This window comes from Elgaria multicarinata, chromosome 4 (assembly GCF_023053635.1).
Source record: "Elgaria multicarinata webbii isolate HBS135686 ecotype San Diego chromosome 4, rElgMul1.1.pri, whole genome shotgun sequence".
In the NCBI taxonomy this organism is placed as follows: Eukaryota; Metazoa; Chordata; class Lepidosauria; order Squamata; family Anguidae; genus Elgaria; species Elgaria multicarinata.
Window position 1 is genome coordinate 112,079,307 of NC_086174.1, and position 18,564 is coordinate 112,097,870.

The window sequence follows — 18,564 nt, forward strand, 5'->3', positions numbered from 1 at the left end:
CTCACATGAATAATCTACTTGGGTGAGCGGTAAAACATGGGAGGAGGAAACTCACCCAGTACCACAGCAGCAATTCTCACCAAATGGGGTTTCAGCTTTCTGACCCCCTCTGTTCACAGAGGTTGGTGCTGGAGAATGCTCCTTCTTCCTGCATTGCATTGCTACTTGTATGCGCTGCTAAATGCACAAAAGCAATGCAAGAACCAGACTTATGGCTTGAGATGCATCTGAATGAAGGCTAAGAAGAGTCATAGTCACCTAAAGAGTCACTACTTTATGACCCACCCACCCCCATAACTGCATAGTCAAAATGTTAGAAGTCAATGAATGCATTTCATTTCTCCTTCTTTGAGAACAATAAAGACACCTCATTGAAGTCAGTGTTAGAATTTCCATTGAGTTTAATGGATTGGAACAGCACTTTCCTTGAGTGTATTCCTGAGAGATATAATGTACTGTGTAAAAATAAAGGTTAGACGGCAACGGGTAAAATTAGTAGCTGCTGTTTCTATAGTATTACGTATATGTATATCCGCCATCAGCCTGAAACACGGTGTAGTTAAGGCCAAAGTACTGATCTTAGCTCTTCAGCTTCAATGGTATGGATACCACAGTCATAAACATTTGCCATGGATCATCCACTGCAATGCAGGATCCTTGCAACTTGGTTGTACTACCAGTGTTGTAATGACACAGTGCTAGATTCACCCTTTTAATTATGGATTTGATAATGGGATCAGATCACTAATCTGGGCTAGATCTACAGAACTGCTTTATAATGGTATTGAAGTGCACTGATAACAGTTGGGGTACATTACACATTACAGCTACCACCTTCATAGTGTTATTTCCTTCTTTTTATTCCACATTATCCAAAATACCGCAACAAATGTCATTGTATGTCATACAAAGTATAAATGAACAAGAGAAATATAGCGTTACCATGTGGTATCATAATGATTTGACACAAGGCTCTGATCATGGATCTCTCTCCTCAATTAATCAATTTGCCAACAACTAGAAATATCTACATGACCAGAAAACAGCAAAATTTAGAACAGGAAGATCAAAGATCAAAAGACTCACACACTAAACCCACATACAATCTTAAACACTGATTTTTTCCTAAACCTTTAAGCCATTGTCCTCTGAAATTTTCATTTGATGCTTGCACAAATGTCTAGCCATGACTCACAGCTTAGTTATCACTCCTTCGACAGGAGTGAATCCTGATCCATAAGCCAGTACCAAAATAAATGAAATTAAGCTAATTTATATGGTAACCTAAAAGAAATACATATAAGTAAGACTTATTGAATTAAATGTAACTGTTGTGTACTAGGTTTAGGATAGGAATGTACATGTCCTACTGTCTAACCCCATGTACTACAAGTCAACTAGATTGAGTCATGTCCAACAGCCATGACCCATTTCATACAAAGGTCCCATTTTTGTCAATATTCAGTACACACCATGTAGACAGAAAGCAACCTGTAAACAGAAGCTGAGTAATGTACGCACAGAACATACCAATTACCACTTATCATGACCAGTTGCATCTAGTTTAGTCTTTATAGCATTCACTTGGCGTTTAGGTCTATTCAAATTTTCAAGTATAATATTCCAACATCTATGTATTTCATATTTGGCTATTGAATGTCAGTATGCTAATAATAAAGACAAAAACATTGTAACACAATCCCATTACCACTACCATAATGAGCAAGAATCTGTGCTTTTGATGTAACATGTCTTTGAACTATTCTAGCTTTGAAATTTACACAAGTTTGCTACAGAAAAACACTAATTATCCAGAGGGAATGATACCAAATGGGAGTGTGGGGTAAGAAAAAATTCCTAGGAAACATGTTGAATCATTTCTTTGGCTCTTAAAAATATTACCAGTAAAACTGTCAATTTTTGCAAAGGTTTTTTCTTTTCTTTTTTTGCTAAAAAGAAAAAGAGAGAGAGAAAGAGAGAGAGAGGGGGGAGGAGAAAAGTACTCAGCTATACAGAAACAGATTGCAATTAAAATATAAAGGCAGTTTAGTCATACCTTATTATGTGTCTGTGTTTGTCCAACCAGTATAAGGATATTTGATGAGATAATCGATAGGCAGAAATTAATTAGAATGATAGACCTCTCAGATCTGATGTATCTGTCCAAGTTAAACACACACACAACAAAAAGTATTCTAAGTGCATTGCATACCAATATTGTAAATTCTTATTAAAAGTAAGTAACCATTAATCTGACAATTCTTTAATAGGACTTTTAAAACCTAAAGGCCTTCTATCAGAGGCCTGAAGTGAACTTTTGAAATCAAGCCTCATTATTTTTATTTGCACTGCACGGGCAAATAATTATTAATTACAGTGTTGCACAAAAAGATGCTCCAACAATGCCAAGGCACTAACCACACACGTATAGGGCTGTTAGTTTGTAGCCCTTAATTATTGTGATATGATATCACAATAATTAAGCCTGCACGATCTAGTTCAATAGCATCCTATGACTGGCTGCAGTTCACTGGGCACTGCATTTGTGCAAGCTTCAGTGGAATAAATGGACCTGATCTTTCTCAAGTAGACTCATCTCAATGTGGCATGCACAGGAGAATTCCTTGGAGGATTTTGCCCATTTTGTGCTAGGAATAAAATGTGGTTTAAATGCTTAACATGAGTGTAATAAAGTTTATATGGAAATTGTTTCTTCAAATGTAAACTCAGGTACTGTTAAGCCTAGTTTAATCCACTAATTAATCATGTTTGACTATTTTTTTTAACAAAATAATTTTGTGTATAGAAGCTAGAATAGAGATAATTCATTTCATTAAAAATAGTGAATTTTGTACAAAATTTAACTTAGAGGGCATCTTCAGGCAACACGCTAAGCCATGGTTAGGCTGCTAACTCTTTTGCAGCAAATGGCTAGTCAGCATGGTTAAACCATGGTTATGTAGCCACCATGGTTAGGGATGGCTTACATGACATGCTAAGTCATGGTTCACATGACATGCTAAGCCATAATGTTTAGCTCAAAATGCTTAACCACCATGGTTTAGCATGTTGTCTGAACAGGGTCAGTGTTAATAGCAGCTCATACCATCTACTAAAAACCATTGTAATTTCTTTTTAGAAGTACAATAGGATACTATTTCTTTTAGAATATGAAAATCTAAAATGTGTCCCTCTGCTACAACCTTACAAAATATAAATACAAATTTGAATTCTATTTGATATGGACAATCATTCTAATGAATGGAAAATCTTTGAAGGATCTTTTTTGTTGAACTTTCATCTTGCCCAGTACCTGTAAAGACTGATGGGAACTTGGGATAATCAGCGGTGCAGAAATTCAAGTATTATGTTTATAGCTTTTGTTTTGGCATGGTGGTTTCAATCCTATTGGTTGCCCAATTGTGTGAAAGGTTAGACTTTAAGAATCTGCACAAATGTTGCCATCTTCCAATCAATGACTCCACTTGTGCATGTTTCTTGAACCCAATCATTGCCAATTCCACTCTGCCACTGAAGCCGCCATACTTCACAATTCAGTTTTCTGGTGGTACTCAGGCCCTTGGAAGTGGCTTTTCAAGGGGCACCAGGGGATGCACAGGAGAGGAAGGAAAGTCCCATTGCACAAGCAACTCTTCACACGTATCAGCATTGATTCAAGCCACTCAGCCACCAATTTGGATGGCTTTAAAAGGGGGTTGGATAAATTCCTGGTGGCGAAGGCTAGGCTACTAACCCTGATGGTTGTGTGCTATCTCCAGTATTCAAGGCAGTAAGCCTGTGTGCACCAGTTGCTGGGGGACATGGGTGGGAGGGTGCAGTTGCACCATGTCCTGCTTTGTTGGTCTCTGGTCGACAGCTGGTTGGCTACCATGTGAACAGAGTGCTGGACTAGATGGATCCTTGGTCTGATCCACATGGCTCTTATTATGTTCTTAAATGTTCCAGAGTTCTTAGCATTAGTAGGTAGTTAAATAATGTAGCTGAAAATGGTGTGTGTGTGTGTGTGTGATCATTCTGAGGTGCTGTCCTTTAGGCAAGAAATAAACTGCAGCCTTTTCTACTGTCTCTTATAGTCCTGTAAAGTAGTAAAGCTTCCCTGAAGGAGAATCTATATCTATTTAGCTAGGGATATTTGCGCCTGTCCCAAAATACATTAGTCTTGAATTGCAAAGAATCTTAATTTTGTGTTAAGAAATCTCTTTTGAAGTAAAATGTGCAGGCAAACTAAGTGTGAAGTGGACATTAGCACTTCAGTGAATTATGAAGCTGCTATGTGATCTATTTTTATTGTGCAAAGGAACAGATTACCATGTCACCTACTCAGCTAATAATCTCAATCCCACACCTCTTCTAACAACAATCACTGTCAAACTTGGTGCATGCTTATTAAGGGAGCTTTAGCTTTATATTTTTTAAAGCCATGGGAGTAATTTCACAGGAGCAGGAAACCAAAATCAATTTGTTACAGGCAGGACCACTGCCATGTTTGTGGGGTACCTTGGGAAGGGATCCCCGAGGGATTCCCAGGCCGCTCTCTCTGCTGCTTTCTCTCCACCCTGTCACTGCCCTGGTTACTGTGCTCCCACCCCAGTTTAACAAGTAGCAGTGGATGCTAGGAAGGGGTACCATTCCCCCCCTTGTTAATATTTAGATGGGTTGAGATCTGGGTTGGGCTGGACAGCATGGATCTGGTCCTCAAAGCAATTTTATCTGCTCCCTGACAATCCTCCTGGATGTTCATCAAAGTGTGATAAATATTTATATTTTAACTGATAAAAAAACCTGTTTTGGATAAGTGTAAGAGACAGATATTCCACCCTTCAAACTTACACCTTTCTTTGAGTTGTATATGGGATGCCCTGTTCATGCCTGCCTGCATGAGCCCCATAACTGTGGAGCCTTTACTGCAAAGTGGTAAGACATTATTATAGCTGTCCACTGAGGAAGGTTGGGGTTAGTTTTGACAAAATAGACTTCCATCTTCTGGGGCACTGCTCAGTAAACAGAATGGCTTGTGAGAATATAGATGCTGTCATTCCCTCTTTTAAAGAAAACTCACTGGGCATAGGAATCCCCTCACCCAATGATATATTTTTTTTAAAAAAAAAATGAGGAGATGGTCAGTTTTGTTCATTTTCCATATTTGTGGATTATTAGCATTAGTATAGAGTAGAATGCACTCAACATTTATTTCCATTTTTTAAACTGACATAGCTGGGTATATGATTTATGGAAATAGCCACTACCAAGTTTGGTACTGACCTGAACCATATTTAGACCCCATCAAATGCTACAAAATGCACCTGGACATTATTCTGTTAAACAATAAGATATGAGGATAGTGGTGTATTACGTTTACTGTTTTCCCTTCCTGTTGTGATTGTGCTTACTACATTCATTTAGATAGCTGTTTGTGAAGGTGATCTCTGAGCCAGTCAATCTCTGGGCCAGTCAATTTCATTTCCACAAGATTATCTCAGAGGATGTATGCACACAATGCAAGATACAGAACCTCGGGCCTGGGTTTTGAATCTGGACCTTCAGGGTTTCCCTTAAGGCTACACTCACTTCCCTTGGACCCACCCTGTTTTCCTCAACCACCTGTCATTAGCCAGCCCCAGCACCCAATTCTAAAAGGCTGAAATGCCTCCCCTAAAGCTTCATTACTGGCAGTAAGAGCTTTAAGATATAAAAAAATATATACTGGTACTTTTGGCCCCATCCCTTTTGTCTTCAGCCAGGCCCACCACTGGAATGTGGCCTCCCTCCAACAGCTTCTACAAAATGGAATTTGGCCCTAGGGCTGAATGAGGTTCTGCATCCCTGACATAGTGACGTTCTTGCATGAACCAAGATCTCTATCTCCTCAAATTCAGCTGAGGAGTGGAAATCCCCATGGGGAATCTCTGTGTGAGATATTCTCTATGCAAAGGTACCCCTGGGGACACTTGGAGAGCATTATGTTAACACAAAACTGAATAGGTGAAGTACCCCAGGACAGAAGTTACCAAGGACCTTTTGAGTGATAAGCAAGAGTGGCATCTGAAAGAAGGGCATTTGAACACTTGTAAGCCAAGGCAAAACAGAAAGCCTGTCATCCTAGTAAGAGTTATTTGCAACTTCCAATGTTTGATTAACAACTTCTGCAAAAGAGTTGTTAGATTTTCTGGGGTTTTAAATAGAAAAGCTTCTTGAATGGCTTCTCAACTCCACATAATTGTACATTTCTACGAAGTACATGCCAGTTACATACCTCCATAGTGCTGCATAGACAACTGCTAGGGTGATCAAAGCCAAGCATGACAGGCCACTGCCTACTATAAGGGTTACTGAGGGAGCACCAGATGATTCCATGATCTGTGGAGTCATAACAAATACCTATCAGATGAAACCACATTCCAGTAACTAAAGCACAAAGCCAAGAGAGAGAGAGAGATGTCAATCTAACTTCATAAATAGATACTTGAGAATCCCCTCAGTGGTACTGGCAACAAGCAACTACTTCCTCCTACTTTAGCTTCACTTTGAACTCCAAATGTCTCTGAGGCCTTGGTACTTACAGAATACTAAGTTGGTATCCCCACAGGCCTTGAATAGTATCCACACTGGCCTACTTTACCCTACCAAAAGAGAGAAATTGAAAAATAAAAAGGCTAGTGACGTTAACAGCTAAATGGGAGTCCATACTAGTTATTGCCATTAAAAAGCAACCAAACTTATCTATCTATCTATCTATCTATCTATCTATCTATCTAATTTTCTACTTGACATATTTGGAAAGTAATGTATGAAACAAATAGTGTGGTTTATTCTGACAAATTAAATGCTGTGTAATTCCTTATTGGAAACACAAGATAAAACTTTCCGACTTTACAGTAACTTTGTTTTAAAGCCAGCATTCATTTCCCTTGTGTCTCTGGATGGATAGAAGAAATACGAATGAAAGAGGAAAAACACAAAATGCATAACACTGTTTGAAAGATACGGTCCTCCGAAACAATCATACTTCTAATGTTTCATATTTATAGGAGATGAAGAATAAATGACCTTGAGGCTGAAAAGCCTTCTTTGGTGACCCCAGAACCCACCCTTCATCCCACCTCTGCCCTCATACATGTGCATTTTCACCAATTTTGTGGGGCCCCAAAATGTACATGGCATTGGCTAATGCTAACAAAACAATTAGACCTAGAAGTTTGCAGTGAGGTGCTGCTTGATTTAGCAGTATGCTGCTGAAAAGTCTCCAGGCTAAAATGTAAACTAAATTTTATCAAGATATGATTTGTCATCCACGCAAGAAAAAATGTATATTTTACTCTAGATTCTAAGTTTATTTCAGCCAAACACTTCTACTTTACTACTAAGAGGATCTCTGACCAGACATTTAAAATCTATTAAGAGCTTCACAGGTGCTTTTAAAACCTATTTAATGGGCAGGATTTTTAAAAACTGTTTAACAGGCAGTAAGCCGTTTGAGTTCTATATTCCTCATTTAATATAGACAAGATTGTCTCTCTTACATGTTAATAGACAGCATAGATTCCCTGTACTGAATAGCCAATGCAGAACTGCAATCTATTTAACTAGAGTAGCTAGGTTCTTCATTCTACTAGCAACAACAATAATAAAAAATCCTTGCCCATTCCTCTAAAAAAACCAAACACACAACCCAACTGCAACACATTTCATTACAGTTGTTAAGTTTTCTCTATAAAAACAGAAGCTGCTAGACATTTGAAACTGACTACCATTTAGTTATATGGCAAAATTGCAATTCATTTCCATAACTAAGAGCTACTAATGGATCATAGAAGAACCAGCCTTTTCTCAACCTGCAACGTTGATACAATTGCTCAATACATACAACTGAAATATTTCTGGAGTTAATGTCGGACACATTAAAAACACATTTCTCCCAGCTTTTGCATTAAACTCAGGGTTTTTACAACCCCCCCTCCTTTGTTACTTACTATTTCTCTAGGTTGCTGAGCCAAAATGGCGAAGGTAGAGAGACGATCACATAAGCATTTCGTATGGGATGCATCGGTAAGCACAGTTTTACATCCCTGGGTGGACCAGGTTCCCAAAGAGTCGTTCCTGCAAGAAGAGAGAGAGGGAGGGAGAGAGACAGAGAGAGAGAGAGGGAGGGAGGGAGAGAGGGGGGGGAAGAAAGAGAGAAAATCGGGATAATTACGGCTGGCGGTCAATTCCGTGAAGAGAAAATGCAGTTTAATTGAGAGCACAGCCTAGTGTGGTTCCCGGACAGAAGAGATCTACTTGTTGTTGAATAGGGCTTAATTTAGATGCATCTCCAGCTGTACAGTAATGCGGGGCGTGGGGGGGGGGGGAGACGGTGAGGGAGGGGGGACAGAAAGCAAAGCAGGCAGCTCTGGTGCGCGCAGTGAGCTGTCCACAGCTCTTGGTGCTGAAACCACAGCCAGCTCTCTGGAAGAGCTCTTCTCTGCTAGCGCAAGGAGCGGAAGCCTTCCCCACTGCCCGCCGCTGCCTAACTGCTCAGATCACTGCAAAAAAAATCCCATCGTGGGGGGAATAAAACAAAAGACCCTTGTGGCTCCCCCCCACTCTTTCATTCCAGCTCAGCCTGGATCTGACTCCACGTTTATGTGAGGCTGTTACCTCTCTCTCTCTCTCTCTCTGGTGTATGCGTGTGTAATTTAAATGCAGATGGCTCTGAAATCTCGGTCTGATTAACAGTGGTTTAGACTAGACGATTCGGGGTCTTCTTTTTCTCCTAGCTAGGTTTTGTTGCTGTTGTAGATGTTTGGTTCGTCTTGTTCATTTTAATGCCCAGCCTTGCGGATTTCACCCTGGGAACCGGCATCAGCGGACGCTTCCTCCTCCAACTCTTCCCGGTATTTTGTTTTTTTGCCTGAGCTCCAGCAGAGGGGCGGGTTTCAACCAGGGGAACCCATCGTCAAAGAGACACCAGTTCGCCCTCCAGACATCACTGTCCAGCTCGCCCTCCGTCCGTCCCCTTTCCCTTTCCGTTGTGGTGGGTGTGGGTGTGGGTGGGTGTGCGAGGGCTTTACAAGCGCGAAGCGATCGTTGGCTGAGTGCCCCTACCACCACCACCACCAACCTTTTCGTAGAATAAAAATAAAATCAACGCCCCTGATTTGATTAGCCATTTACAAAGTACCAAAGCTCCTTTCTCAAATCCTCCCCGGCCGAACAATAAAATGGTACCAACCCACGTTTTCCTTGTGCGGAGAAAAAGAGCAAGGCGAGAGTTGCGGGTGTGTGTGTGCGGGGGGGGGGGGAGAATGAGGAGGGGGAAAGGAATAATTGTATGTTTCGTGTGCATCATCGGGGGAGGGGGTTTGGGGGTCCCTCCTAAAGGAGAACCTCTCGGCTTCCTTGAAGGCAAGACTGCGTTGGCACGTATTTCGGGTCTTGCATATTTGAACACGATTTGTTATTTTCCTCTCCCTCGCGTGCCTTCGCACAAGCTCTTCCTTCCCCGCCCCTTTCCACAACCAGGCTTCATATGCAGCGAGTCTGTGCATTGCTATCTGTGCACTGCTGGCAGCCGGTCTCCTCCCAGCAATAGCAAAGGCTGTCAATTTCACACCCGCACCCGCACCAAGCACTGAAGGGGGAAGAGGGGAGGAGAAACATAATAATTTCACGTTCAGGGTCCATCCCCTTTAAACCCCCTTCGAATCACCTCTTCTGCTTTGGACGTCCCATTTCGTTTCGCAGCGATCACTGTGTGCAGTGAATGGTTCCTGCACACTGGCCTTTTGTGCTTCAAAGTGCCCATCATCCCACCCCCACTGTGAGCTACTTGCCGATCAAACAACCTGCGAGCCTGACGCTTTTGCCACCACCATAAATGTTTGCAAAGCTGATTCATAAACAAAGCTGAGGAAAGCCCCCAAACCTAAGTCCTTAATGATCTCCTTTACGAGCCTGCCCAGCTGTAGCCCCCAAAGTCACACCCACACACAAAACCAGGAACGATTTTCTTAACTTAGATGATGATGATGATGACGATGACAATTATAATAATATTGGAAATATACCTGCTACTGATTAACCACACACATTCATTTCATTTGTTCTCCTGAATCTTGTCTTATTGTGACATCCCATTAAAGCCCAAATGAAATACATTTATCAGAGGCGATTAAATATTAAAGAAGATGGGAGCTTAAGGGAAACTGACATGGCTTTAATACATAAAGGCAGACTTATTATCCATTCTGAGAGTCATTTAATACATTTAGGGTAGACTGGCCATGGAAAAGACTGGGCAGATGCCTGGTGAGTGTTTGGGTTCTCAAATAAATAAGATTTTTGAAGAAGAAACTCTACATTTGAAGAATGGTAGGGAAAATTTCTGGGCAGGTCTGGCTTTTTTTTCCTTTTGTGCAATTATGCAAATGTGTAGAAAGTTAGACCAGCATACTGATAAAATAAGAAGAATAATTAAAGATGCATAATAACGCAAGTAATTAAATTTAACCCAAAACAGTTGCAACAAAATATATTAGTGTAGGGGAAGTGTATTTTTGTTTAAGTATCTAGAAAATCTTGAAATAAAAGAAGTTTTTGCCAAATTCCACATATATTTTACAAAGGAACTGTCTACAATCATAAATAAGCAAACATTATACAATTATACAACAACAAGAGGAAAAATCTGAAGCAAACGAAATGGTTGATAAATTTACTTCAAATTCAACTACTTAATTTTATTTGGTCCTATATCTATGCTTTTTTCCACCTATTCAACACTAAAATTGGTCCTATTTGATTATACAAAGCTTGTGCTAATTTTTCAATAATCTAGGCTTCCAGATTTTGGAATGGCTTAAAGGTCAGTCCCTATACTCTTCAACTCAGTTCCCTTTGAGTCAAGATAATGCAATGACATTACGGTACTTTTGGAGTTTACTCTGAAATACAATTTAAACTTAGGTGCAATTTAAACTTCGCTATTACCTCCATCTAGTTTTGAGCTTTCAAGGTATCTGAATACTTATGATAATTCCACCAGATTGACTCTCTTACCCTTTCCTGCCTGCACGGGAGGCTACCCTCCCATGCTTTCTTTTGTTCTTTGAACTTCCCTGGGGTTCCTCTACTTGAGTCACTGGCTCAGCCTTATAACTCTGACTTGAAACCACAAAAGCAGCCACTCCACTTCAATGTTCTCAGCTGGAGCCATCAGCCACTACAGGAGGCCCATCATAGACTTATGGGGATCAACTTGCCACCCTGACCTATCATTCTAGTCGCATTGCATAGCATTGCAAAGCATGATGCAGCATTTGTTGTGAATTCATTTGCTTTATAGAGACGTCTCTGGACTAAATGCAATCACGTGCATTTGTTTCTGAGCAATTTTGTTTGCTTCTTTTGGAACCAGGATGCAGTCCCAGAATGCATTTTTAAATGCTAGAGTGTATGAAGTGGAATGAAGCACATAAAGAGGAATATCAAAGTGACATAATTACTTGATAAACAAACACAATCTCCCTTAAAGGTGTCCTAAAAACATAAAAGAGGGCAGGATCCAATACACGCTCTGACCATGTCACTCCACTTCTGAAATCTCTTCATTGGCTTCCAACTCACTCCAGAATCCAATATAAACTTCTCCTGCTGACCTTCAAAGCTCTTCACGGTCTAGCTCCTGCCTATCTCTCCTCTCTCATCTCACACTATCGCCCCGCTCGTGCTCTCCGCTCCTCTGATGCCATGCTTCTCGCCTGCCCAAGGACCTCCACTTCCCTTACTTGGCTTCGTCCTTTTTCTTCTGCTGCCCCTTACGCCTGGAACGCTCTTCCAGAACACTTGAGAACTACAAACTCAATCACTGCTTTTAAAACTCAGCTAAAAACTTTTCTTTTCCCTATAGCCTTCAAATATTGAGTTTGTTCTGACTCTATACTGTTAGCTTCACCCTACCCGGTGCCTGTTTACACTTCCCTGTGCCTGTTTGCATTCTCCTCCCGCTTTATTGTTTACTACAACTTATTAGATTGTAAGCCTATGCGGCAGGGTCTTGCTATTTACTGTGTAATCTGTACAGCACCATGTACATTGATGGTGCTATATAAATAATAATAATAATAATAATAATAATAATAACTCAGCTTCCCCTGTTTCTGTTGTGGCAGCCAGACCCACTGTTAGTGCAACAGGAAACTAAAGAAGGGAGCAGAAATGTTCATTTCCAGAATGGGAAGGTCAGCAGAGTTCCCTTCTGTAAGCTCTGCTGACCTGCCCTGTTCTGGAAATTATTTTTTTTAGCTCATTCCTGGTTAATTCAGGATTTGCTAGCATCCAATCACACTAGCAGTGAGTCCTGCTAGTATGTGGGCAGTGTTGGATACTGCCCAATAATTTTAAATAAAGAAATAAACAAATAAAATTCTCTAGTGGTTCCTTTCCCAAGCATTCCTTCTTCTATTCTCCTAAGGCTACATTGAATTATAAAGTGGCATCTGGTACTATTAGATGCTGGACCTCTGCCCAGGTGAAAATTACAGATGCTTCAGCTAAATTTATTTGGCCAGGTTGACCAGTTTCAGGTAGTAGATTGCAATTCTTAGCCAGAACAGACTGGTGTGCATCTTCTTATGTATGTCATCTTTTGCCCAAGGCTAAAGTTAATACAATGCCCAGATGAGGAGGCCTTGATAAGTTGCCTTCCAGACATCATTAATTTTTCTCCTCTACCATGCACAACTGAACTGACACATATACAGGATTGCAATGGCTCAGGTTCATTGGAGGCTGGCCTACTTGTATAATTAAAAAATGCCAAAGAAGTGTGGGTTAAAAATGACAAAAAAGAATGATCCAAGTCTCTGAAAAGACAACAAAGTGTCTTGTGGTGTCTCAAATTTTGGCACAATAATGGCTTCTAACAGCAAATGGGTTTATAAGTTGTATGTATCTCCTTATGTTCAATAACACACAACATATATTTGAAAACTATCCCCATTACCAAAAAAAATATGAACTTCAGGGCCGCCTTTCTACATGATTAGGTTCAACACAATGAATGGACAGTCATCTTCCATTTGTTGCAGACAGTCCCAGCATCTTTCTTAGAGTTTATCCTTCTGTTCTGGGGATATTGCAGGTAGCCAAAACTGGGAATACAAGATTTGTACTCAGACAAATGCTATATCCCCCCTCCCCCCAAGTTACTCATCCTCTTCCTGTTTCTGATCAATCCATTAGCAATTTGACAGTCTGTCTTCACATACCAACAAAAGGACAATAAAATAAAATCATTTAAAAAGACAATATATGCAAAATAGAAGAATAAAAAGATGCAATGCACCCAAAGCCAGAGAGTTCTTGTTTACACATCACTAGACACTCCAATATAAATGAGATTTTGAACATGGGCATATTTAATTTAAAATAAATAAATATTTTGTGGATTTAGAAGTGATCTTATATCTTGAGGGGGGGAATAAGAAGATGAAATGCGATCTAAATTAAGAACTAATAATTTTTTATAAGTTAAGATAAGATAAACCAATCAGAGAAGCACATTCCCTAAAGAAGCAGATTTCAAACTAGTCCCCTCCAGATGTTTTGGATTTCAACTCCCACCAGCTCCAGACAGCATGCCAATGGTACAACATATTTGGAGCTGTAGTTCAAAGCATCTGGATGGCACCAGGTTTATTTCGCTATGGCATGAACCTGTACAAGTAGCCATCTTTCTCAGATTATTGCATGTGGCATTTCTGGTGTTAAAAACTCCTTCCTCTATTTTGTGAAATTTTATTGTTTATGTCCTCAGTGCCTGTGCATTCCCCTGCTACAAAATGCCTACAACATAGAGTGCTCATTCAGCCTTATACTTTCATGAATGTTTACTTTTTATTATTATTATTTTTTTAAAAAAATATTTAGTTCATCTGCTGGCTATGTGCTCTCCTGTTGTGCTAAGTCTGCGCTAGGAACAATCATCCAACTCCATTTGGGGCACACATTTCAGATTGAAATGAGTTCTGGCGCATGAAAATGTTACCTCTGAGCATTTGTATAGTAAGGATTATGCACAGAAATGCTGGCATCAAAACTGATCACAGGTAACCCCCCATGATGCTGCAGCCACATTTCCCTTATTCTGCAGCATACAGTATTTTATAGGTAACGTGACACAATATACCCAGGCATGATTGTTAAGTCTTGTTGAAATATATGGCAGAATTGTCATATTAACTGCAATGCTATTTTGTGTAATTAAAGTAATGATTACTAAGAATGTGCCAGGGCAGTACTGTAAAAACTATTCACGTAGCAATGCACTTATCACATAATGTACACCAATTACCACGTTATTCTCCTCTGAAGAATCCTCACCAATATAAGGGGGGGGGGAGGATTTGTTTATTACTGAGTGGATTGTTATTCCCTTACACTGTTGACTCCTGATCCTAGTTACTAATTTTCTGAGTAATTGCACACCAGTGTGCTTTCAGAATGGAAAGCCTACTCTTGTATGTGTGATGGGCTTACTTGAGCAATACAGGATGGTGGAGGCAGCTCCCACTAGTGTCAGGTTTTTATGTAAATGTATGCACAGGAAGACTGACTACCAAACTTTGGCACTGATTCCACATCTAAAGAAACATCAATGCCATCTTTGATTTCCCCATCAACCACCACTTAGAAGCTATGTGTTAATATGGAGAAAAGACATGGCTTGCTGAGAAAGATGGTTTCTTTCCATCTGTGTTTGGAAAGGACAGGCCAGGAGTCATGCCTCAGAATGGGAGTCTCACTCTTTCAGCCAGAAAAGCAATAACCTCCTTGTTCTCCTTATAAGAATTCAGCTGCGCATCCACAAACCCATCCATTCCGGCTCCTTTTCTCTTCAACTGCTCTGCATTAAACCTTCAACAGAGAGACTGGTCTGCTTATGGCCATTGAAATCAAGAAGAAGCTCAAATAAGCTGAACTGTGCAATCTTATACAAGTCTACTCAAGAAGTAAGTCCCATTGTATTCAATGGGCCTTACTCGCAGCTAAGTTTGTATAGGATTACAGCCTAGCTCTCTGTTGGATTGTGGCCACTGGACTGGATCCTGAGCCCAATTGCAGGGGAATTTGGGAAGGAGGAAAATATATTCATTCCTCAGGCCATAGCAGCTAAGAACATTTTATCTCAAAAGTTCATAGCAAAGCATTTTAAACTCCTGAGTGGCTCATTTGATTAACATCTTTCTTTCACTTTATTTTTTAATTATTATTTTAAGAACAAATATGTGAAAATGAAAATAAGTATTCTGCCATTCAAACACCCACTGAGTTTGTACAGTTTGGATTAGGATCTGCAGATCAAACCAGTTAGTCAGATTACCAATTAAAATATTTCCCCCCTCAAGTATCTAGGAGGATTTGAGCATTTTAGTAACTGTGAATAAACATTCCCCCCCCATACATACACTTGCCTAAATAAATAAATAAATACATAAATACATAAATAAATAAAAACCCCAGAGATTTTCTCTTGCTGATCTCTAAATCAAAAATTAATCCCATTTAATTTTTTTTTTAACAAAGCAAGTGTTCATCTGGGTTAGAAACTAAATTTTAACCCAATGAGATTTGAAGCAGTTCAGAAAATAAACCATGTGTGTGTGTGTAATCCTCTATATGGTTTATCACAGTAATGCTAAAGTAATGCGCATATGTTACTTATTGCACTAGTTCAGTAATAATGCCTGACCAGCCGAGCAAGGTCTTTCTATCAGCTTTGCTAGCTTCTATTTTGTATCAAATTGGTAGATATTTTCTCCTGACGTACAAAAAATTCATGAGGTGTGGATTCTGTATGGATATGGAACGCTGGAAAGGAAGTGACTGATGTTGTATGGATGAGTACAATCTAAATTTATGCTTCTGGCATTTTTCTATCATTTTCCATTCCAGAAGTAAACTGTATCCATGTTGCCTAGTTCAATGATGTTATGAGGCAAAGTCTAAGCATGGATTCTACGTGATGTCACTTTGCGGATCCCAGCAACCATGGCCCAACAAGGCCCTTGTGAGCAGAGGTAAGTGTTTTTTAAAATTTATCCCCCCCCCTGCTCCCCCCACCCTACTCCTGATGGCTGCTGTGCTCCTGAGGAGTGCTGCGCCCCATGCGCAGTTCCTGGCTCCACGCGAGGAATCACGCAGAGCCAGGTCAACGGGCCACATGTTCTGCGGTCTCAGGCTCAGCCCGGGACCGCGGAAAAACCGGGGCCAAAGTGGAGGGCGAGATCCTGGGGCACAGTAAACTGTTGTTTAAGAAACAAGGATAAGCCAAATATACGAGGGCATGAGGATCTTTCTGCTAAATGTTTGTTAGTTTTATATATTGGACTATTAAAAAAGTTTTCTCAGGATGGCGCTCAAACAGTTAAAACAGGTTTTAAATTTACCTTTAAATTTAGGAGCATTTCAGTTCTGAGATGTTTTGCATATTTTACCTTTGATCAGTCTACAAATTTTGGTCATTGGTTTCTCATAATCTTTCATGGTCTCTCATCATGTGCTGCCTTATTAAAGTGCTTATTGCCAGAGACCTAAAATAGAAACGTCAAAAAGTCTTCCTGGAAATTAAAAATTGTGAGTTTGCCAATGACTGGTGAAAGATTGCTGCTGCGGTTAATTTTTTCCAAATGGCAAGGATATTAAAAACCCTACTATGGATTACTTTAAAATTTGGCAGGGTGGGTAAGCCACTAATGTTGCACTTTAGCATAGTATAGGTGGGTATAAATTATAAATAGGCATGCGCAATGCACTGTGGACAGAAAGGATTATGCATTTTATTTCCACATCAGAGATTTCTTACATACTTCATGCTTTCCCCCCATTCTGCTTTTTCAAATATCTTGCCTAATAAAGAGGTCTGGAGAATTTTTGTAATCTTGTGGTTGACCTAATAAAGGTATTACACTAATATGGATTTCAGGATTTTTCTTATTGTCAAAATGGGAACCTTTGTTTTTTGTTTTCATATAGACAGGACCTAAGAATTTATGGCTTGTGGGGCATATTCTCCATGCAGACCACGCAATCTATGCTGCTGTTGTATATGCTACCTACAGCATCAGAGGCAGTATGCCTATGAATACCAGTTACTGGGGAACGTGGGTGGAAGGATCATGTTGCACTCATGCCCTGCTTGTGGGTTCCTGTTTGACAGCTAGGGACTGTCTATGCATCGAAAGCCCCATGGTGTGTGTATGGTGGTGCTGCGTCGGTTATATGACGCAGCATCCACCTCGAAGTCACTGCGGTGCTTTCCTGCAAAGCTCCACATCTAAAAAGTTGGGGACTTACCCTGACTCTTGAGGGTGCAGCGAGATGAACACAGTTTTTCTGCCATCTAACCTCGCTCCAGTGTCAATTAGGAGGCGTTCCCGGGCAGAAGGCGACCCCTTATTGGTTGCTAGAAGCCTGGGCAGAGGTCAGGGGGCAAGCCAGTGAGCCACGTGGCCACCGGAAACCCCACACTCTCCCTTTGCATTGGGATTAGCTGCCACCACTCCACTGTAGAGAAAGCTCGGGTTTTGCTTAATTTGGCAGCATGGCTCTTCTTATGTTCTTATAGAGACACCCTGGCCTTCCTTGGTAAAAAGCTTGCTTAGCAGTGTAGGCAACAATAGAATGAGGACTTTGTGTGTGACCAGTGTGTACATCCTTGTCTGCAATGGAATTTTGCACAGAGTGATATGATGGATCCATCCCTGGCCACTTAATGCCAAACTGCTGGAAGTTGCTTGATCAGAAAATTTGTGGCCTGTTTTTCCACTCTGCTGTGGTATGCTGCTCTCATTTCTCATCCCTTGTTTCCACTGCACATAATCCTTTTTATTGTTAAAAAGAAGTGGTTAACTACAGTGACGGGCTCCTGTACCTTTAACAGTTGTATTGAAAAGGGAATTTCAGAAGGTGTCATTCTTATGCAAGCAGCACCTGGTGAAATTCTCTCTTCATCATAATAGTTAAAGCTGCAGGAGCCTGCCTAGCGTAACCAGATACAAAAGAAGGCAGGGCTCCTGCAAATTTCACCAGATCATTTAATGCAGCCTTACCCAATCTGTTGCCCTCCAGATGTTTTGGACTGCAACTTCCATCATTCCCAGTAAGCAGTCCAACACATCTTGAGGACATCAGGTTGTGGAAGTCTGAACTAATGTACACTGTGCAGTGAATCTCTTTCCTCCAACCTTTGCTCCACAGACAGATTCTGATGGGATGTTTGCAACTCTTTTATGATCCTTTATGATCCTTCACACTAGACAAAGAAAAAAAAGAGAGAGAAAAAGAGAGCTACACCTGAAATAAGGAATCAAACCGACAACACATTGATTGAAATGTACAGTGACTGACTGGGATGGATATGAATTCCTGTGTTTGAAATCTCTCTCTCTCTCTCTCTCTCTCTCTCTCTCATCATTGTGGATTTCCCTGAGTTCAAAACATCCATAAGAAGACTGTGCAGGAATACATGCAGAATTTCAAGAAAGAAATCTATTACATTGTTAA

At 40.5% G+C, this 18,564-nt stretch overlaps 1 protein-coding gene across 7 annotated transcripts in view; it reads right to left on the minus strand.

Moving 5' to 3' along the window:
- The window catches only part of ADGRB3 (adhesion G protein-coupled receptor B3), a 545,908-nt gene that overhangs the window by 135,131 nt on the left and 392,213 nt on the right, over positions 1-18,564 (minus strand). For all 7 annotated transcript variants that reach the window (XM_063125010.1, XM_063125008.1, XM_063125009.1 and 4 more), the window contains 3 exons: positions 7,992-8,118; positions 6,275-6,378; positions 2,057-2,159 (listed from right to left, as the gene is read on the minus strand). In XM_063125010.1, coding sequence (XP_062981080.1) covers positions 2,057-2,159; positions 6,275-6,378; positions 7,992-8,118 — 334 coding nt within the window. The remainder of the gene's footprint in view (positions 1-2,056; positions 2,160-6,274; positions 6,379-7,991; positions 8,119-18,564) is intronic.